The following is a 24,114-nucleotide window of genomic DNA, read 5'->3' on the forward strand; positions in this document are numbered from 1 at the left end:
TCTGTAACTGTTTCAAGAAATTGAGGACCTTTCCGGATCTAGGGAAGGAAGGGCAGACATTGGTAGACTCAGCCCTAAGATAGTGAAAAAGAAGGCTATAAGATAAAAGGACATAAACCGTGGCGCTTACTCCCTGCTCCTTCCAGAGAGAAGGGAGCAGTTCTCCGGGTTGTGGGGCCAATTGGTGTCAATGGGACACTGTGCTGATATCCTCAGGTCCTCTGTAAGGCTCCAGCTTTTCTAAGTTCCAGTCAGCTACAGGAAGACAGCAAGGGCAGCTCTCAGATGCCGTGGCTGCAAATCCCGTTAAGCGATGAGAGGACTGAAAGAATCACTTCAGACGGAATAGTGGCCACCTCCCTGCTGGCATTCCTTCACCTGGGGCCAGATGCACCCCTCTGTGCCTCCACTCAATCTCACAAGGAGTGTGGTGTGGGGGTCAGAGACTCCTAAATATTAACTGGCCTTACTTCCTCCCGTGCCCAAGGTGGGCTATTTTTCCAATGCCGTAATTTAACAGTGTCACTTTTTTCCCTGGTTATTCTCTCATTTCAATAGACTTTCACGGTCTCATGCTGACAGCATGAAGGGCTATAATTAAGCCAGGAAAGAAGCAGTCTCACTAAAGCAGGAGTGAAGGTGCAAGTAGGAAGTTTCTAGATTCTTGATAACCTCAAATTTAGAAGTCAGTATGCCTTTTAGATAAACTTTTAGGTAAAACTTAAATGTGTTCTGTGTGGGGTGGGTTGGGATGGGGGTGATTAGAAACTCAGAATGAAATACCTGCTGATAGACATTATTGGAGCATGAGGAAGGTAATAGTTCCCATTTGGAAACTTGTTGATTATAAACAAAAAAGTAAAACAGTTTTAAAAAGAAGGAAAGAATTTTTCTTACCTCATTTGATTACAGGGAAACTGCCCAATATTTAAAATGCCAATGTGTTTTTCTCAGACTTGAGTTTTATAATAAATACTTCATATTTCTGTTTTGAGTCAAATCATCTTATTAGGCACACAGACTGCACACACTCATCCTTTACACCACTGTGGCCCAGCAACAAGGACTTTAGTTTTATGTGCATACTCGTAGGCACACACGATGGGAACAGAGGAAAGACCCCAGTTATTATGCCCTGAAAAGATCTCGAGGGTTCAGCTCTGGAAGCCAGCAGAGACTTCTTGAGAACATTCAGCTGTGACTCTAGATGTCACGTAATGTGTTGTGACCTATGGAGGCATATCCCTCTGGACCTAAGAACCAATTAAATGCCAAGCTGGGGTAGGAGGCGGGAGGAAGTTTTGGCATAGATCCTTGTCATAGAGTGTAGAACAGAAGACCCCAGGCTGCTTCTCATGACCACCACACAGACTCTCTCAAGTCTGTTGCTGGCAGTTGAGGGGCGCTGTCCAAGGATACCCTAAAAATAACATAGCCTACCCTTTTTATATTTTGTGAGTGAAGGCAACCCTGAGCCCATTTTCACTCTGCAATCAAACAGCCTGGGAACTAATTGTGGGTCACAGCACACTCATTCTCTGAGAGCTCATTCAAGGGTGCTCACAGCTTGGCACAGAGCTTAAACTCCAGTGACATGAACATGGTTGGAAGATTTGATGTCCTGGTAATGGTGACAATTACACAAGCTTTCTATTCATTTTATAATGTAATACTTTTTATTCATTATTTGGGAATTTTATACAATGCTTTTCAGTCACACACTCACTTCCCATTCCTCCCAGGTCCACTCTCTTTGTGATCTCCCCTGCCAAAAAGAAAAAGTGACAGATACACCAAGTCCAACTTGTGTAGCTGAGATACTCATTGGAGCATGGCCAAACTCCCAAAGGCCTGCTTCTTAAAGATAACTTAGTTTTTACCTACTGTACTCCCATCAAAAGTCATCAACTGTGAAGAGCTACACTTCAGCATCTCTAGCACAATTTTTAAGGACTCTCCTCAATAGCTTCCTGTCTAAACCGTTCCACTGTGAGTGAGTTACTGCCAATGGAACCACTGCGAGTTTAGCCAACAGCTCCATCCTGTTCTGTGTGGGCAGAGGTTCAATACTGAGCAATGGGCACATCTGTGGTGACTTATTTCCCGTCCTCACACTTCTGCACGCATGCCCATAAGATAGAGAATGGCCTGGTACCTGGAAGGACCCAGGGGCTTCCAGAGGGGCCTGGACATTTTATCTTGAACATAAAACTATTGTTATTTTGAGTGTCAGAACTCTTCTGACATCTGACTGAAGTCACATTTTGAAGTAATGTTTGTTCTTAGAACAATGGCCTATGAAAATAGTCTTTCAGTAAGGCAATGGTATTTTATTCTACAATTCAAGTATTGGCATGTTTAATTGCAGTGAAATAAAATAATAACTCAATTATTTTTCTGAATGCATTTTCCTTTTATGAGTGCATGTAAGTGAGATCAGCCTGCTGAGCACAGATGGTTTATGCATTGTGGGAGCGGGTTGTCTATGAAGGACTAGGAATCAGACAGATCCTTGGCAAGCAGACAGATAGAGAGAGGGCCTTCAGACAAATAATAAGGATGACAGACTTCTACCTCCTTCCTCATCCTTCTGACTAGGACAGAGTCATGGCAATGCACCTCTTCCAGCTGACCTGTTATAGCTGCTCAGATATGTTTAAGAATTGACCCAGGAATGTGTTTTTGAAGCTGTGGGCCTCCCAACTCCCATTTCTTTGTCTAAACTGACAAACCCCAAATAAGGGACAAGGGAGAAGACCTATACCAAACCACCAGAAACATTTAATCCATAACTCTCTGAAGGAAAGTGAATTTTGATTTCTGGATTTTATTTCTATTTTGTGGGGAGTCTGTCTATCTCTTTGTGCGTCTCTGTCTGCATCTCTCTTTCTCTGTGTCTTTGTCTCTGCCCCTCCTTCTTCGTGTGTGTGTGTGTGTGTGTGCTTCTTCACTTTTAATAAAGTCTATAACCTACTGCTGTCTGCTGCATCTGAGATCTTTCCTGCTTTTTAATTCTACAATTGGTTGGGGAAATGGACCTAATCAAACATCTGGATCACGGGTTCTCAACCTATAGGTCTAAACCCCCTTATGGGTTGTATATCAGATATCCTGCCTAACTATCAGATATTTGCTTTAAGAGACATAACAATAGAGAAATTACAGGCATGAAGTAGAAATGAAAAAATCTTATGGTTGGGGGTCACCAGGACATGAGGAACTATATTAAAGGGTCACAGCATCAGGAAGGCTGAGAACCACTGCTCTAGATAGCATACTGGCAGAAAGAAAATTCTGTGAGAAGGGACAATAGTGGGACTAGACCATACATTAAAAGAAGCATATCTAGGTTCTTTAAGAAAAGTTGAATTTTCCTCTAGAGAAACTAGTGCATTTTCAGTCTTCTTTCCATGAAACCTTTATTCACAAGATTTTCATCTCTTGGTGAGGGAGGCAAAGGACACCATTCCCCAATCAGCACACCACCAGCACTGGAAAAGGAAAGGCTGCCACACTCGGTGTGACTAAATGTCCAAGATAGAGTTAGAGTGTCAGCAGAAAGAATGCTGGGAGAATGTGTCACAAGCTCTGTAGTAGTCTGATAAAGTACTCATCTGTGGTATGGAGTTGGGTCTTCAGAGGTGAGAATGGACTCTTTACCCTAAACCTCTGTTCTGCTCCCTCACCTCAAATATCTGTTCTGAGCCAAGCTCTGGGATCCCTTTCTCCTCATAGAGATTCCATCTCCCAACTTCATGCCACTCAGAAACAGTATCACATTCACAGGATTTCATCAAAGGCTCTGCTGTTGTGTGATAGGGCCCTCTTCCCACGGTACTCCACATGCCAGACTTACCAACGGTGATAGTTTCAACACTGCCATGATCCAGTGCATCAGACGGAGGGGAGAGGAGCGTAAGATGCTGGTGCCGTGGTGGATACTGCTCCCAATGTCTGCGCAGCAAAACCCTATGAACAGGAGATAAGAAGGATGGAACAGTGGGTACCAGAACCTGGGATGCACAGACATTTAATTTTTTAAAAAGATGAGAATTGGTCTTCAAAGCAATGAATGGGAAATGGTGTGAACAAGAATGGGACCAGGAATCTTTTGTCTGTGATGTTAATGGTAAAAGTAGAATTGAAAGAAAATGGATTATTTAGCTCCTCCGTCCATCTGTATTTGAAGTTCGGAATATTCCTGAAAGTTTGGAATGGCTTGTTAAAACTGCCACCTACCAACACAGCTTAACAAAACCTGGGACTCACTCTGTATCTTTTTACTAGGTTTTCGATGGGAAGGACAGTTCCTCACGGTCACTTGGAGTCTTCACAAAAAGCGAATTGATGGGACTGGTGCTAAACAGCACCTCCAACCACCTGAGGCTGGAGTTCAACACCAACGGGTCTGACACTGCCCAAGGCTTCCAGCTCACCTACACCAGTGAGTAACCCATGGCCGACCACACATATTATTAAGTTGACTGTTTGGTTAAGGCACACCTATTACTTAGCCTCACAGTGAGTTTATGTGATGGATTTCTCTGCTGTCTCTACACTGTGCACTGACTTGAAATTTTAATTATCTCCATTGTTCATGAGGCAGTAACTTGGGCATTTTAATAGAGGCCATACATTTACATTGATCTATATAGAAGGCATCCTACTTTAAGAATAAAACAGCTTGTCCTGGAAAGGAAACATCTTGTGACATTTAGAGACAAACTGGGTATAAAAATACAGATATTTGTAAAGTGAACATAGTCAAAACCTGATGAACATGCATGCGAAAGATTTAGAGAAATTGTTTGACATAATTACCAGTTCTCTTTGAAGGACTGATTATGGTGTATATATGTATACATGTATATATATATACATATTTATATACAAATACAAACACATATACTAATATATAACAACTGGGCATATGAAATATTTAGAGAGAATATTTGATATAATTAATAATGTTTGAATGACTGATATATAGTATATATACATATCTATATACAGGTTATCTTTTTAAATGTTTATTTATATATGTATGTGTGCATGCCTATGTGAGTGTATGTACACCATGTGAGTGCAAGTGCCTACAGAAGCCAGGGGGTGTTGGAGTCCCTGGAACCAAAGTTACAGGCAGTTTTGAGTCTGCTGATATGGGTTCTGGGAACTGAACCCACGTTCTTTGTGTAAGCAGTGTGCACACTTAACTGTAGGATCATCTCTGCAACACACTGTGTATGTTCACATATGTGCCTAATCATTCACACCTATCTATATGAGCATATATGCAAATGCATGTGAGGGGCTGTAGTCACTGGTAAGGACAAGGGTACCTGCTGCTTTGTATCAGTAAAGGAAGCTGATCATCTAAGAAGTTGAACGTATCTAAGGCAACCCCGTTTTCCATTGATCTGATGGTTGGGGGCTTTGTGGTATTGACTGTGGGGCCTTAGAGGTTTGAAATTTCATATTCCCTGAGGTCTTGTCAGAGCTGATGCCTGTTAGGAGGATAAGCATCATGAAGGACCTCGAAAGTCCATCCCACACCTGCTATCGTGAGCTAGTGTGGATATCTGACAGGAAGATGATCCATCATAAGCCCTCCTCTGTAGATGACATCACCATGGAAGAACTGAAGAGCACTGGACAAAAGTAGAGTTGGTTCCCAGTTGTATGAAAAAGCCACTGTTTCCTGTTTGCAGATAATGATGTTGAAATGACGTGGTAAACAGAAAGGGTTATTATCTAATTCACGCATGTAGTAAGTCACAGTGGACATCAGAGGGTTTAATTGTGATTATAAATCTCCTTAGGTGAATCCCCTCTAAAAATCTCCATGTCAGAACATTCCATGGGAGTCCTTGCAAAGCTCCCTTGGATGTGGATGTCCATACAGGTGGGGTACTTGCTTAAGTGACCCCTTTCCATCAAATGTGATGGCTTTTCTTTCCATACTGGGTGTCTACATCCACACTTGCTAGTTACTCATCTTGGAGGAGCATAGGCTGACTGTGGAAAACTTGCAGGAAAATCTTTCAGTAGTGTTCTGAGAGTAATACGTACGATGCAACATGCCCACCCTTGGCTAGGTAGCCATTTAGTTCTCTTGCCAATGAGCACCTTTTGAGTACCTTTTCTCATCAGTCACATCTCCCATCATGCTTCTTTACCAAAGGGCATTCTTCTGTGAACTACACTGCTCTTAGCCTACAGGTAGCTATACTCCCACATTGTCTCCCAAAACTCTCCTAGGAAAGGCATCCAGTCTGACTTTTATTATGCCTGCTGTCACATGGGAAATGTAGTGGCAATGTAGATAGGATGGTGACAATGACTGTCCAATGAAAAGTACTGATTTCACATCAAACCCTAGATTTAAGCACATAATTGGATTTAAGAAATCCTAAACTCAGACAATGCAACCCAATACCCAAAACAAATTTTCATTCCTGAAGCAAGTATCACAGGTGATCAGAACTACTTTCAAGAGACCTGTAATCACTTCTTGCTGAGTTTGCATCACTTGAGGAAACATCAGGATGTACAGGTTCTTGGATCCATTAATGTACACACATGGGTGGATTACACCAATCACCAGACAGTGAACACAGAGGTCACTAAACACAAGGAAGTATTTAGAAATAGGCACAGAGTATTTGCATGTTGAGGACAGATTTATGCAGCTTTTCTTGTGGGTCTCAAGTTGTGCTAAATCACTATTTTTTTTATTAAATTGGAACATTTATCCAGATCTTGAGGTATTTTCTGAAGTTTCTCACAAGGAATTGTGTGGTGGTACCTCAAATCTCAACTTAGAACAGAAGCACAGAGATGCTGAGATTAAATGAAGTCAGCCTGCTGGATTCACACTCATAAGCAATCACCCTGAGTATCAGTACTTAGACATCAGTACATGTGAGTTAAGCAGTTGAACTGTATTTTTATACCTCCCCTGTCAAGGGATCTCCTTGATCACGTCGCTGTACTCAAAGGCAGAAGGAGAGCAGAAAGGGCAGGTATACGTTCCAGACAGGAGCTTTGTAGGGACTACCAGACATGTGTCTGTGTAGAGAGCCCTGAGCCAGAGGATACTGCAGTTCAAAGTCATTGTGAGCACACACGTTGTCATGGTGGTATAGTAACTAGGCCAGCTTCCCTTCAGTGTGGACTTTATTGAACCAGCTTCCTCCCTGATTCCACACTTCCCTAGGTATATCCTCATTATGGTGTGGATGTCAAGGCTGCTCTTCCTGTAGCAAGAAGGTGATTTATTGATGTGGACCTGGGGATTCTAGTCCATGGCCTGGCTCCATTAGTTATCTTAAATTAGGAAATTGGCATCCTCCCAGTATATTAAGTCACAGCAGGAGGTGATGCTGTTTTGGGATACTCTGACAGAACCAGATGTCTGATTCCACAGAAGGACCCTGAGAAGCCTTTGAAAGCCACGTGCTTTCCTTGGCATGGCACTATAATGTTGTTACATGTTTTGGTTTACCATTTCCTGTTTCAAAGGGACAGGCAGTAGGATTGTGGGTAGCCCGCAATCTTGGACGCTTCCAAAATGTTATAGAGAAGTGTTTGAGTTAAAAGCTTTCAGGAACACATAAACACAGAGAGATGATTGTGACAGTCACCTCAGAGTTAAAGGAGAAGTTCTTCAGGACAGGGTCTCTTGTTGTCTCACAGGACACCTTAGAGCATGGTTTGTAGATATGGTGACAACATGTTTCAGGAAAGGGCTGCCTGAGAGCATCCTTACCACAATGGTACTGAGTGTTTCTGGGTATGACTGAATTACAAGCTGGACCCCAGATGATCCCAGGATTCAGGTCACTGTTTAGTTGGGAAGAGGGAAATGAGGACAGTCATTGGTCCACACTGTATCCATCCAAGGGCCTGCTTTCTCTCCATGGATGTTGTCTATCCTTCTGGTCCCTAAAATTGCTCCTTGTGTCCTTGTCTTAGATTGCGGTCATCCTTTATTGTGCTTATCTGTATGTTCTTTTATGAAACTGCCATTATTTCATTTGCCTGGTTATTTGGGGTCTGTTATCCCTGTTTAACCACTAGCTCTCATGTCACAGAAGGTGCCTGGCTTTTCATATCACAACTAGCACAGGCTGCCTCTCTGATCTTCTGAACGATGCTGGCCGAGTAGATGATTAGATTGCTTGCATGTGTAAAATATGAAGTCAATATTACAACTGGCCTTAAACATTCAGTTTATCTTTGTGTGTGTGTGTGTGTGTGTGTGTGTACTATATTTTATATATTAAATGGATTATAGATGCACCAATTGAACTCCAGGCTTACTGTGGTGTCATAGAGCAGGATTCAAGTCATTAGATGGATTGTAGATTCCTCAAAGGGGGGGATTCTCAGCTTTTTATTTACATGTAGTTTTTGGCATACTGTCATTACATTACATAAACAATGGAGCTTGGTAAATATAAGCAGTTACAAGCATCAGAAGCTGGGGAGACATCCTCATGTACACAGAGATAAAGCATATAAGAACTAACCCATCCTAATTGCCTTCCCATAGCCTTGTAGAGATGTCCCAAGAGAGAGAACATTAGAACATTGCCACAAATTTGAACTGTACACCCAAAGGGACATTGTTGTTTGATGACAGAAAACAACTGGTAATTAGGCACTTACCCTTTCCATGCCTACAGTGTGCACTCAGAGAGGACCCACACAGAGGGTTTTCATAGCAGTTGGGATCAGTCTTGAATCATTGCAGCATGAACTTAAGGCCTTGGGTTTGTCTTTCCCATATCTGGTGTAGGGAATATTCACTCTGTGTCATTGATGTTAGACCTGGTACTAACATCAGAAGAGTGGTTGCTGTTCACCAAGAGCCTGCACTGCCATTCTCTCTGTGCCTTATCTGTGCTGGTCAGCTTTGCATGGCTGTGATAAAGCACATGAAGACAACAGTTAAAAATTCATGGTTTTAGTCCCTGATCAGTTTTCCCGGTTGCTTACAGATCTGTGGGGAGGGAGTGGATCATGGCAGAAGCATGTGGTAGATGATAACTCTCTTCCTGGTGCCTGCAGCATTGAGCAGCAGGTCAAGGATGGGATATTTCCCCCCAAGAGGATGCATCTGCAGCTCCAAGCAAAGTCTTCTCTCCTGGAGTTTCCACTGCAACCCACTAAACCATGAATCCATGAATGGATGAATCCAGCCTTGGGTGGGATCCTTCATTATCGAGTCACATCCCAAAGCCTGGAACACTGCCACATTGCAGATTAAAATTTCAACATGCCTGTCCTTCTGGATGTTTAATATCTAAACAATGTTATTATCATTAAGGAAAATCCCCAGGCCCAGGAGGAATTTGCTAGTATCCTAATAAACCTAAGCGTTTGGTTCTACAATAAATCTTCATAGGTAAGGGTCACATATGAATGTAAAACTACAGGAAAAACTACTGACTCATACCAGAGGCATACTGTTTATTGACTAGTTATGAAGATGTTTAATAACGATGTCATACAAGATAAAAAGCAACTTACTTCATTAAATTCAGTATGTCAGCCAGGCACTGGTGGTGCAAGCCTTTAATCTCAGCACTCGGGAGGCAGAGGCAGGTAGATCTCTGTGAGTTCGAGGCCAGCCTGGTCTACAAAGTCAGTTCCAGGACAGCCTCCAAAACAATACAGAGAAACCCTGTCTCAAAAAAACCAAAAAAAAAACCCAAAAACAAAAACAAAAATCAGTATGCCTTCCTAAGTTCTTTCCTCTGCCTTGGAAGATTTTGGCTTTGCATTAAGGAAAAAAGGAAGAGGAAACCAGGAGTGGTGTCTGTCTACTGCAGGAACAGATTTCCCATTGACATTTCTGTTCACATCAGCCAGAGCTTTGGGATGTTCTTACCCTCTGACCTTAGCATCCTGTTAGTGCTGTTTAGGACTTTGGGTGTGTTCCAGAAGGTAGAAGGCAGTGAGGAATAATTAGTTCTACCTCCTAGCCTTTCTCTGCTCTTTTTGACACAGGGAGGACAGGACACCTTGGGTTAGAGGCTCCATTGTAAGGCACATGGAGAATGGGAATGCATCCAAGGCCTGGAGTCTGTATTCTGCACTGTCTCTTCAATAACTTGTGCTGGGAAGACTGCCTATGCCAAAGTAATTTGAAGAAACCCTGAGACATAGGAAGTCTCCCTGCAATTATAATTTGAGGCAAACAGAAATAATGACAATAACTGGTGTCCACTCAGTAGATAAGCCATTCATCTATTAGACTCAAAACCCTGAGGGAAGAGGTGAGGTCACTGGCTTGATGGGATGACACTCACGGTGAGGTTGGAGGCTAGGGAAGTTATTTCTTAGACTGAAAGTTAGACTGTGCGTCTCCACACATGCTGTGAATGTCACCTCAGCACAACAAGGCCACAATAATTATCCTCACTTTCGTGCATAATATTAATCCAGAAGTGTCGTGATGGGATGGGGATGACTCTCAGTTGCCTACAGTGCTTGCCTTGCATAAACAAGGTGCTGGCTTTGAACCCTGGCACCACATAAAAGTAGGTGTGGTGACATATGTCTGCATTCAGAGTACAAAGAAAGTGGAGCATGAGGACTGGCAGTTCAAGGTTATCCTTAGTTACATGGGGAAATCAAGGCCAGGTTAGATACACAAGATCCTTCCCCAGCCCCACCCCCAAAAGAAATGCAATGAGCATAAAGTATACAGAGATACAGAAACTCTTCAGTAATCAAGAACACACCAGAAGGCTGAGAGCAGGAAGGTACAGCACATTCTATATTTACAGTCCTCGAGGTCATGAATTGACAGATTGGATGGTGGCCAGATGAGGTTCATGTAATTTTGGGGGCAGCCCCCTTCCCACTCCCTCTCCCATACATATCCAAAGTCAATGTCTTCTTCTGATAGAGATGCTACCAACCAACCTCCCTGACCGCAAATGAGACTCAAGGACTTGAGCAATTTTCTCCTGTCATAACTGATTATCTTTGAAAACTAGATTTTGGAAACTCTGTGCAAGCTGTCAGTCCTCAAATGAAAATTCTAACATCTAACCTCATTAAAAAAATAAAGACAGTTTCCAGATATTTCTTGGTAGCTATGTGTAAGCATCATTGTTTTAAAGTTGAATAGGGCATGCTATTAAAAGAACAGCAGCACTAAATGCATAGTCTTTTAAAGTATCTTTAATTTTTATGTGTATGAGTATTTTGCCTGCTTCTATGTGTGACTATCACAGAAAGTGTCAGATACCCTGGAACTGGAGTTAAAGACAGTTGTGGGCTGCCTGATGCATGTTTGAGACTTAAAACCAGGTCCTCTAAAAGACCAACCAGTGCTCATAGCCACCAAGCCATCTCTCCTTCTTTGACTTTATAGTGAATTATAGTCTAGGGAATTGTGGCAGGGCAACTTACTATATAGTGAGTAGTTCTAAACATTGTTTACAACTGTGAACCAATATGGGGCATAGAACAGAACACAGTCAGGAAAACAAGAAAATCAGCTCCACAGGGGTCTATAAGAACAGTTACAGACTCTTATTTAATTTTGGTGGAGATTAAAATTGGCATAAACATAACATATTGTCTTAGAGTGCTGTCATGAGACACTATCGTGTCAACATTGGCTTTATTCATATAAACAGGCTTTTAGAACAGGCTTTTGTTCCCAAGTAGCCACTAATGCAACTGGGAAAACTTTTGGAAACTGTCCTAAGCATGATTTGTTTTCCCATGGCTGGCTGCTAGGCAGTTGTATGAAGATAATTTAAAAATAATAGGTAGCTCCTTGGGTGGATTTTCTGTTGGTGTTAAGTAAATTGACACACACACACACACACACACACACACACACACACACACCAGCCCACATTCATTTACTCATGGTACCCATGAGTCACAACTGAGTTTGTCTTCAAGACCTCACAGTTTACAGTGAGGATTAAGGGCATTTTGAAATTCAAGAATTCAGAAACTGATAAAAATTTAGCATGAACATATACACACATAGTCATATGCTCCATAGGTAGAAATTGTACTCTTTTAAATAATTGAGTAATTGAATAAATATATGATTTTGGAATATCATCTGCAAAAATACATGGGCTATAAAATCATCTTCCATGTTGCTGTCGATGCAGTAATTTTATCTGCCCAAATCTCTGGAAATGTTGACTGGCCTGTGACTCTTCCTCCCAGCACTTTTTTTTCTGGTCTTTCATATCCTACCTCAAGGGCCTCTTGGGTTGAGCTGTGGTCGAAGAGCCCCAGCAGGTCCAGGTGCCTTCTCAGCACTACCAGGAATGCTCACAAAGATGTGGAGCAGGGACTTGCAAGATGCCAGTAGGTAAAATTGATTGCCACTAAGCCTGGAGTCCTGAGTTCAATCCCTCACCCCCACGATAGAAGGAGAGAAAAGACTCTGCAAGTTGTTCACTGACATATATGCATGTTGGGTATATATGTGCCCCCTCCACACTAAACAATTGTAATAAAAACAAGAAAGGTATAAATCAAGAGCAATGAATGAACTTGTCATCAGTGTTTAATCTTAGAAATAACTCATCCTAATGTTTGCTGAAAAATTGATTTCTAATTTTTCCCATAGCAACTTTCTTCATAGGTGCTCCTATCACAAAAGAGGGCAGAACCCAGCCTAGGGGGGGGGGCTGGTTTGTTAGAGTCCATCATGGTCACACGGGAACTATGACAGCACAAAGGTGAAGCTCTTTTGAAACCAGTAAGTCTGAGATAGAAGTAAGAACCCAATGAAAAGAACTAGGCTGTACAATATGTTTTTTATCAGCAAGGAACTTGGAAGAATGGTGCAAATTCAAGAAGAATCAGAAGTGTGTTCCATGTCTGACACCAACAACAGGTCTTAAGATCTTTGAAAATAAGTACCGTTCTAGTTTGTTGTTGTATGCAAGTTTTTTTTGCATATGTGCCTGCATGTGAGTGTGGGGCATGTGTGTAAATACATACACCTTACACTTATGTGTGTGTGCTCACGGAAGCCAGAAGAGGACATTAAGTGTCCTGTTCTGTCACTGTGTCTTGTTCCCTTGAGAAAAGCTTTCTCACTGAACTTAAAGTCTGACTGGTAGTCAGAAACCCACAGCAATCCTCCTGTATCTGCCTCCATATGGCTAATAATATATATGAGAATGGACACATCCAGTGATCTACAGCTCCTGACAAATAATTTTGCTATATATTGTTTGGGATCAAAATATCTGGTCAACACCTCAACAGGTATCTACAGCTTTCTGTCTGTCAGTCTTCTGTCCACTTGTTTATCTACTATCTGTCTAGATGGTACCAATCTTTATGCTTTTATAAACTGTGTATCTATTATAGGTTATCTGCATGTTATCCAAATGATCATCTATTTTTGGTTCATCATGTGTCTCTCTATTGATTACCGAGCAGTTATCTCTGAGAAAAGTCATGTGACAGTGTGCACATGTTCCATGATGATGTATTTGAGGGAGATATAAGGCTCCCATTGTCCAATATGAGTGGCTTTCAGGTAAATAATATACAAGTCTGTAAAGAGGCAGAAGTGTATGAAGCACTGGGAGGCAGGACTGCACCCAAGGATAATGTCACACCCTGGCGTCGAATAGGACAAGATATAACAGAATATTGACATATTGGCATCTGTGGTTACAGCTGCTCAGAATACAGGAAGACTGTTAAAGAAAGGGAATTGTTTCATCTTCCAAGGGGTCCTTACAAAGACCCAGGTGTGGTGACAATAGTTGGCATAGATTTATCATCCAGTTACAATGGCAAAGCTAACCCCACAGCAGCAAGAGCTTCCTGTGAACCTGACAACAAGGAAGGCTCACTTCCCACAAGAAATAAGGGCAAAATCCAGAGCCTGAGGTTTGCTTGTTTTGGGACTTCCAGCCCCCTTAATGAAAGGGGCACCTTGGTCCTGGTCAATTAAGGATTAGTCAAGTACAAAACTGAAGACCACTCTTGTAGAGCATCACTGAATTTCATGAAAATGACTCTAGTGATCTGGGGCAGAGGGGGATAAAGAGGGTGGGCAAACTAATGGGGTATGGTGGGGGATGGGTCCTAGGGAGTTGGTCCACAATTATACAACTGAGTTCTTTAGAAGTGAAACAGATTAACTTTTGGGCTCTTATAAATGGCAACACAATTCTTATTTTTAAGTTAAATTCTTATTTTTAATCTGAACATCATTCAGTATTTAGTCATGTTCCCATAATTAGTTGTGTGTCTTTGACTAATTATCACTATTTTGATCAAGTTTAGTTTTGGAGTTACCATTGAGACAATTGCCCAGTGAACATTCTTTAGAGGACAATGTAGTGACATTCAACTTTGGAGAAAAATAACCCTAATTTTAATGGAATGCAAACTCATAGTTTTATACAAAATATTCTGTAATTTGAAAGAGAAATCATGTGCCCGGAATATCTTGTGCTATGTAAAAATAATATTGTGAAGAGTTTCAGCTTGAATGTCAAGGGTGTGAAATGTGTGATACACAACTCCTGTGTTTGCATCATTGTAACCTTTCCTATCTCTATACAGAGACATGTCTGTCTGTTTCTTATAACTCACAACACACCTTATAACTCTGCTACAGTGAGGAAAGCCAACCCATAAAACTGTGTAGTGTATAATCCATTTCTTAACATAATGACTTCTAGGGGAAATGTCACAGTGGCAATTCAAATACAATAGAGACACAGGTTGCTGAAAGAAACTGGAAGAGACTCCAAAATTTATTGTGAAACGCAATAGATATTTTATAAAAATGTGAGGCATCTCTACCTTTGAGACTTCTGTTCTATATATGAGACAAGACCCCATCTGACCCTACAATCCGTGGCTTGCATTATAATGTCGCATTCTTATAGTACTGTTTTAGATAAATTGTAGGACGCCATTAAAAAATAATCATGCCCTAATCTGATAGCTTTCCTGAGAAGATACTGGCCTGTGTCTGTGGCTGGGCTTCACCTTGAACTTGAATCCACACGACTTCTGCCTGCCTCCTGGTAAGGCTGTAGTGCAAATATGATGTAAATCTCTGTTCCCTTCTCAGAAGGAGGGGGAAGGATAGTGTTAGTCCTCCAGTTAAGGAAGGAAATGACAGAGATGATGTCAGTCTGATTAACTCAGGGTCAAAGGACAAACAGTAGGTAGAGGTGGGCATACAGCCCCATCTCCCAGAATTTAATTGGATATGACAGCTACTCTGATAACTTCCTAATACCTACATCATGACAAAAGTAAACTAGGAGGCTTTATAGCCCTGTAATAGGAATTCCCAGGGAGGTCTTTAGATGTTTGACTCTGGGCTAATATATAACTTCCAAGGTCAGGACTTGGGATTACAGATGATCTGCAAAACCATGTCTACATACAGCCTGGAATTAGCTCAGGACCAGTCTTCATGATTTTTTGTATAATTATCAGATAGATTTTCTTTGGGTGTGGGTTTTTCCCCTTATATAGACAATTTGCTCTTTATTTTTCTCATCTGAAATTGCTTTGGCTGTGATTTCATCATTCAGAACTTGTGGGTGTGTTATCGGCTAGCAGGATTGGGATGAAGCCATGAGGACCCAGAGAAAGGGCTTAAAGAGTTTAATGACACAGACTACAGTCAAAGCTTATGACTTAAGAGAGAAATAAAACAAAGGCCAACAGATGATGTCACCAAATAGTATGAAACATCAAGTTTTATGGGGGCAGTGATGATGGAATTTCCCCCCTCTTCTTGTTGATAATAAACAGCAACAATTACTGCCTTCATCTGTCATCAACACATTGCACTTGTACAGGGTCATCCATGATCAGTACAAGTCTCATATAACTGGACCCCTTGTCAGGAGGGAAGCAGCACTGGATCATGGGTTGACAGAGATTGACTTTTCTTACCTATGCTTAATAATTCTTCATAATGTTTTAAAAATATTTTAATTTATTATTTCTATTTTTATTTATAAATATTTTATTTATTTATTAAAATTCATTCCAATTCAAAATTATTAATTTTCTGCTTCACATACTTTGGCATAAGGACATTTGATGGATTGTAGCAATATTGCAAATGCTTTTTTGTGATTAAATAAACATTGCTGAAAGCACAAATCTGCAAAAAACCTTCCAATAGAATCCAGTGTGGAAGTTTTAGACTGAGGGACCATGAAATAGATATCAAATCACTGAAAAACATGAGGCATGGATCAGGCCAAGAATCTGGAGTTGTAGAATTAGCCAAGACCAATGGTGAATGCAAAGAATCAAACTTGTTTCCTGAGACTCTGTCTCAGGGGCAAGGTATGGGAGGAGGATGTATATTGTGGATACACAGAAACCAGAACGTGGGCATGGGCAGCTGCTTGGACTGTCACGTGCCAGAACTGATTTTTCCTCTGGAAATAAAGAATATTTCAGTGCTAAAAGATATCAAGAATGTCACCTTCCTGTTTCTTCTGGTTCTGTGTCACAAAGCCCTTAGGCATAGTGTAAAAGATAGAGCAGTTGGGATTGAAGCCCCAGTTCTTAGCCCTGGTTAATGTTTATTTATGTGAAAAACATAAAATCCATAACTGGACAAAATATAGAAAACAGTTGACCATGGGGTGTCCAACCCAAACCAATACTCCTACAATGAAACTGCTGCACTTGAGACTCAGAAACATTGAGGTAGAGAGGGCAGTAAGAGTGAAATGGTCAAGTAGTCTCCTGTGAGTTAGTGTCTTCTATATATGACAGGGGGCTGCACCCAGGAAATCTCAACAATAAGATTCCAAAACAAGACCCAAGCAACAACACCACCTGCAAATACAGATGGCTTAAATACCATAAGGCCCCACACCTAGATGAAGAGCAACAGGCAATTAACAGCTGCCACGAGAAGCATAGTCAGTCATCCTTCCAGTGATGAGACCTCCAACAGGTTATCAAACCCCAAGGAGTAAGTCTTGAACACATACAGCCAAGCAGCACTAAAGGAACTTGGAAAGAATGTGTGTGTGTGTGTGTGTGTGTGTGTGTGTGTATAATTGAAGAATAAAAGGACATGAATAATAAAGTATTACAGGGAGTTGGGAAAACCAAAGAAGAGAGTGAGAAAGGTAAGTTAGGGGAATGCTGTAAATATAGTACTTATATATGAAATTCTCAAAAAATTTTAGAGAGATGAGGCTTTATTATTAGATAAATTGGACACACTGTGGCATATGGTTAAAGCATTTAATCTTGTCATGTAAAGATTGTAGGATGAGGAAGTCATAAGTCATTCTTTGGCAATTTTATAACCTTTTTTAGAAGAAACAGCAAAATAGCATGGGCTAACGGGGCATATATATGTCATTTTTAGAAGACCTTTAATGTGTAGGACTCAATGGTGGGCATTAGTAAACAAGACAAGGAAGGAACATTCCATGGACCTGAGGTTTGTATTACAACTGACTGAGGAGATTTCTGACCTTTACCTCCCCAGGAAAATGGGGACCTCAGTGAAGAATCAGTTTCCTAAGTCAGGATTGGATCATCAAGTTGGTCAGAAACCCTGCCCTTTATTAGAAATACAGCATTGGTTTTGTAAAAGATTGCACAACAAAAATGCTGCTGTGGTTGATTGAAGCCTTTGAATGAAGTAGAGATGGTCTTGTTCTGACCCTGAGTAGCCCACCTGGCCCTCTTCTTGGAACTCCATGGCCACAAGGCTTGGTATCTTGGGAATGTGCTACACTTAGAGACCAGAAAGACATGGCATTTCTTCTGTTTTGACTAACTCACTAGAATCTAGTACATTATGCATCTTGACCAATGAACCATGAGTTGAAAAAGTAAAATATCTGTGGTGCTCATCTATGTACCGAGTGTCATTGTCCTTCCTAGAATCTTCCAATGATGACCATGAACTTCAGTTTGAAGTAAGGTCAGTGTGGATCAGGCCTGTTCAGGATCAGAGATTATTGATCTGTCCTCTTAGATAATAAAGTAATTGAAGGTAATAGTTGGGAATAACTCATTTAGAGATGGTTACTTCCTGTTGACTTGAATGGATAATCATTGCTTCATTGATACTTTGAGATGAATGACACATCCAGACATGAAGTTCTACAGTGCTTCTTGTAGAAAGCAGAAATAAGAAAGTCATCCATCAAGATGTGCAGACAGTTTGGATTGTTATTCATGCCTATAATCCCTAGGGTGAATCAGAAGGAATGCTAGTTCCAGGGTAGCCTGACAAGCAAGAGGGGAACAAATCTCAAAACAAAGCCTAGAAACAAAAAGAGCAAGAGAGGATTCTTTGTCTCTGTTGCTCCACTACTCTGCTACCCAGATCATTGGTACTCACATACCAGAGTATTCACTTTCAGCTCATATTCAGTCCTCTAACTAAATTTACTGTGACCGAAATAAAACCACTTTGTATTTCTAATGAAGACGTCTGTGCTGAAATTTATGTGATGTAAAACAATCTGTTTGTATCTGTCTTAATATGTGCATGTGCCCTGAGCATCTTTGTATGTGTACAGCAAGGGGCCAATGGGATTCCCACTTTGAAAGCTCAATTTGTAGAGAAATGGGAAACTTTCCAGCTTCTATTCTATCCGCATGAATTATTATTATTAAACTCATTTTGAAATTCACTGCTGCATATTTCTGATTGAATGATATTTTTAAATCCTCTCCAATTTCTTGAGGAAATTAGGAAGTGTTAAAATTTGCAGGGCACAAATTTATCTTCTTAATTTTGAAAGCCCATTTGCTAGTTGCTTTATGTGGACAAGCAATGGAGTGTATATTTCACTAAACTTGGAAATCACTAGAAGGTTGTTATTTTAGCTGATAGTCAATAGCAGCTGTAAACACATTGTCTAGATTAAGATGAATACCAATTAAGTGTGGCTACATGAACATATGTCATGGTTTATGCAATTAAACTAAAGTAACTCTGAACCTGCTTTCAGGAAGGCCACCTCCTACATGGAGTAACAGACACTATGAATGGGAAATCGACGAATAATATCTAACAATCACCCTTGTGTTTGTGGCAGGATTCATAAGAAATTCCAAAGTATACTCAGTGTTGGAAATAGCAAGTGACAGTTTAAGAAGCTCCAAAAAGTGTGTATTCCATCTCAGGGCATGGCCTAACATGGACAGTGGTGGTCCAATTTTTGACCCACTAGACAAAAATCCAGCTTCTGGGGTTTCTTGAATGGGCAGATCACTGGAAGTTTAAATTGGAGACTCTGTGTTCTTGGCTCCAGCTTATAGGCAGACCTCCAGCGGAGGGAGGAGGGCCTGGCCAAGGAGGAGGAATTTACAAAGCATAAGGGTGCACACTCCAGGGAGCATGCATGCAAACCTGCAATGGATGTTCTCACATGTCAGGAGAGCATCTTAGAAGATGAGATAAAAATAAGATAGTTTTGTTCTACTTGTGGGGTTTTGTGTTGTGAAATGTATCCTGACTTTGTGTTGAGACTTTGCACTGAGCCAGTTGAGACAATATGGAGCCTCAGCCATTGAGTAGGTGTCTGTTCCACCAAGAGGGCCACCTGGCACTAAGGAGTCACAGTCAGAATGACAGCTGTTCTTTGAAGACTTAGCTGTGAGTCTTGAGGACTTGGATGTAGCTTCCTCTGCTGGGCTATGTCAGGAGAGCTTCAACTGCAGCTGACGCTTCTTAGTGATTGGTGACTTCACTCTGTGCTTGAGGTGACACATTCCCACATGGGGTACAACCAAGCTGTTATATTTATTAGTTTGAGAAGAATATAGCATAACAGCAATAAATCCAAGTATTACTGGTTATCCAACATATTTATGGATAGTTTATTTATGAAGAGCTCAGGTGTTTTCATGAAGCCTTTCATCCTCCTTAAAAACTATCTGCCAGTGATACTTAACCCCAAGAAACAAGACAGATCAGGTCCTAGGATACCAGGGCTGAGGCCCGAGCATGGCTAGACAAGGCTCAGCTGCCCAGTCCCTCTTCCTCCTACATCCCCACTTCTCTCGTCCTGGGAACATCCCCTTAAGTTGCTGTCACCTCTTTCTCCAGGTGAACTGGTCCTCCTCAGCTCAGCTCTAAGTCTTTAGACATGTTCCTTGAACACATGGTTTCTTCTAGGACAGGCATAACTTGAAGTGGGAAAATGTTCAATGAGGGCATGCATCCAAGACATCCTAACTTTTGCTTCTAGAAGTTGTGCCAGGAAGTGCCCTCAGAGGCATAAGGGGAGCAGGGGTAGGCAGACTAAGGTGCAGAAATTTGACATGGGATATGCTGGCTGCATTGGCCAGTCCAAGGTTGAACTGTTTCTGGAAAAAATGGAAATCTCACAATTATCTTGTGACTGACAACCATTAAGTCCTTGACATGATGTTGAGTGATTTAAAAACACATAATTCTGCCCAAGGAAGCAAAGAGAGCTGCTCTGCAGACTCCAGAATTGTGACAGGATGTCTTCCCCAGACACCAAGGATTTTGGGAGCCTCATGGAACTAGGCCTTTGGCAGGCTGTTTCTCCAGGGCTAGCACAGTAAGACTAAAGGTCTTGGACCTCCTCTGCCCTGTCCTCCCCGCTCCCCATCCCTAGTATTTGGGTTAGTATCCCTAAGCCGATATTAAGTCTCTTTCCTTAGGAATCCCCCAGCCTCACACTGCCCCTGTCCGTAGACTTTGAACATTTAACTTGACTGTAAGAGTCTTAGCACTCTTTGTTGGAATCCATGAGCTCAGGTTCAAATAAGATTGTTGCAGGTAACTGCCTTCAGTCTCACATGGCACTGAGCATGTATACTGTCACTGACAGGAAAGTCTTTGTCAAGTAAGGGCCACATGCAGGATCATGTTCCTAAATAAGGTCCCAGGTCAGGCCCCACCAACTCCCCAGGCTTCCAAGGCAAAAGTAGGTAAAAAGATTATATTAACCATAACTTACAAACAATAATTTTAGAGGCACCAATTTAGATATTATCATGAAAAATCAAACAGGTATGAATGTATGCATTATTGGGTTTTATACAATGGGAATTGAAGCTGAATGCTAAAGAAACTATAATTCTTAGAACACACACATATATACACACATACATATATATATGTATATATACATATATACACATACACATAATTATCCTGCCAACATTTGCATTTGAGGGGTTTCACATTGAGGCTATTCCTACCTTAAAAAATAACTATCTAATTCAACTTCACAGAAACACTGACAATTCTTAAAAATATTGCTGCAAGTTTATGTTGGAATTTAAAATCTTGAGGCTACATTATTATTTCTCCACACTTCTTTCAGCGTTTGGGTTGTGTTGGCAGGCTGTCTTTTGTTGCTTTCTTCCTCTGCATGTTGGCTTCATTTGTGCCTACATTCCCAGGTTTTATTTATTTTATTTTATTTTTGGTTTTTCGAGACAGGGTTTCTCTGTATTGTTTTGAAGGCTGTCCTGGAACTCCCTCTGTAGACCAGGCTGGCCTCGAACTCACAGAGATCCACCTGCCTCTGCCTCCTCAGTGCTGGGATTAAAGATGTGTGCCACCAACGCCCAGCCTCATTACCAGGTTTTAAATCCATGTTCAATATAGCTTTTATTTTGTCTCACTTTGTACAATGAATGTTTATTAGAGAATAATATATTATGCATTTTTACTCCTGTTTGTCCATGAGTACTTTGCAGTTACACAGATTCCCATGCCAGCCAACCAGATTCTTGAAATAATCTAGGTGTTTTAAGAAATTGTGGAATTTCAGAATGTAAAACAAAAATATTACTTTTAATTATGTATTCCTTGGACATATTATTCCTGGTCCAAACAAACCAAACAAAATTTGAAGAGGAGAAACATTGATCCTTGAAGAAGGAGGTTATGTTTTGAATTGTTACCTGTATGTGAACCACTAGTTTGTCCTGTAGTATGTTCCAGAGATTAGTGTTCTATGCTATGAAATATGAAATGCTATCAGCTGAGTTCACAGCTGTACTACTCCTGGGTATTCCTATGTATTAATGTTTGCATGAACATTCGTTTGTGAGTACACTTGTGAAACTAAAGAGAGTGCCACCCTCGGGCTCAACTCTGTGGCTTCTCATCAGCGGCTTGTCCCTGGGGTAGCACAGGTGGCTCATTTAGAAGCAGCCATACACTCAGAGAGTGGCTGCCTATACATGGGCTATCTTGTGCTCCTCTCCTGTTGGCACCGACCCTCAAGGAAGGAGCCATGCAACTCGGCATGTGACCTCCTTTGCTGTTGGCCACCAACACACAGATGCCTTGTGTCCTCCTTAGGCATACATTCGCTGATGAATCTGTGACACCTCTCCTTGGTCTGAGCCCTGGAAGCTATGATGGGGGCCTGGGATCCAGTGAAGATACTATGTGTTCAGTGTGTGTTGTGAGAACAAATGGTGCCCTGCTACATGCAGCATAATAACTGTTACATGTTGGTTTTCAGCCACGATGGACCACAAGCTCCTAATGAACAATAATCGTTTTGTCTCTTCAGCATCTAATTTTCTTCTCCAACATAAATGTTAGGCATAGAGAGTGTGTTTCGTGTATGTCTAAATTGACGTGGTCTCAGGAAGCAATGAATAAAATAAAAATGACATACTGTAGATGTGCGCCCTCAGCTAGATGGATAGAGGAATCATGTCTGTGCTTTCGGTCTTTAACTGTATCTCTCCTTGCTCTCTGTCTCTTTAGGCTTTGCCCTCCATTACTGTGTTCTATCCAGAAAATATTACATTAAGAATTTATGTTGGCTTAGGGAGATAACTCCAGCAGTAAATTGCTTACTATGCAAACATGAGGACCTGTGTTCAGTACCCAGAACCCATATTAGAGCATGCTCTGGGCTAGGTGTTCCTAGAAAGTGCTGAGGAGGCAAAGACAGGTGGATTCCTGTGCTCATGTGGGAAAGCCATAAAGCCATGGCGGTAGGCTGTAGGGTCAGTGGGAGAATATATCTCAAAAAATAAGGTGGAGAGTGATGGGAAAAGCACCTATGTCTGGCTTCTACATGCACATGAACATACATACAGATGAACACATGTGCACACAGAAACATACAAGAAGATTGATTAAACTCAAAAACTTATTTCCTCAATAAAAAGGAAATGTGAGTGAACAGACTAAGTTACTATATGTGATTAGTATCAATAGTTTCACCATCAGTCAGACACCTTAATTAAACATGTATTTTGAAGAATAATAATAAAATTACACTTTAACATAATTGTATCCGTTTTTGTTTCAACATTTTTAATTAAAACTAAAGTGTGTAAAAAGTACCACATTATATGGACACATTGAGCAGAAATGTTAGAAAACCATTAGTACCACATAACATTAAGCTGCTTTCATGTAATGTTTGAACTTGCAAGGTCTCTGGGATTGTCAACATAGAATTTCAAGTGATCTGTGCTTCCTCTTGCTACCTAAGCCCTCCCTTCAATTCATAAAGTTGGAAATGAACAGTGTGTACACATAATGGGGAAGGCCCACCCTAGATAACGCAAAAGGAAGTTGCACATGCAACTGGGCATGTGACTTCCTTTGCTGGTGGCCACCAACACACAGATGCCCCTATGTTTTCCTTAAGCATACATTCACTGATGGGTCTATGACACCTCTCCTTGGGCTGAGACCTGGAAGCTGTAACAGAGGCTGTACATTGAAATGTGGTATGGTATCCAGTGGAGATGTTATGTGTTTAGTGTGTGTTGAGTGAGCAAATGTTATTCTGATAACATGCTACACATTAACTGTTACATATTGTTTCTCATCCAGAATGGACCAAAAGCTCCTAACAAGCAAAGTCTGTTTTTTTTTTTCAGTATGTGGTGTTCTTCAGCATACATGTCAGGAATAGAGAATGTGTTCTATATATGTTCAAAGCTGCATAGGAGCATCACTGAGCACTAAGTACCATGGTCTGGATGGTTGATAACTGCAAGTGTGTGTGTTAATGGGTTCCTGGTAGCTGTCACAATCTACCCTCACTCATGAGTATGATTTTCCCACTGGGATTGGAGAGGACCTAAAGTGTCTTGTTCTATGTGTGAGTAATC

General features: G+C 41.1%; 1 protein-coding gene across 1 annotated transcript in view; it reads left to right on the forward strand.

Annotated features, from left to right (window-relative positions):
* Nucleotides 1–24,114, forward strand: part of Csmd1 (CUB and Sushi multiple domains 1) — a 1,489,308-nt gene that overhangs the window by 1,239,046 nt on the left and 226,148 nt on the right. Inside the window, exon 23 of the mRNA XM_005082604.4 lies at nucleotides 4,288–4,444. Within this exon, the coding sequence (XP_005082661.1) occupies nucleotides 4,288–4,444 (157 nt within the window). The remainder of the gene's footprint in view (nucleotides 1–4,287; nucleotides 4,445–24,114) is intronic.

This window comes from Mesocricetus auratus, unplaced genomic scaffold, assembly GCF_017639785.1.
Source record: "Mesocricetus auratus isolate SY011 unplaced genomic scaffold, BCM_Maur_2.0 Super-Scaffold_100031, whole genome shotgun sequence".
In the NCBI taxonomy this organism is placed as follows: Eukaryota; Metazoa; Chordata; class Mammalia; order Rodentia; family Cricetidae; genus Mesocricetus; species Mesocricetus auratus.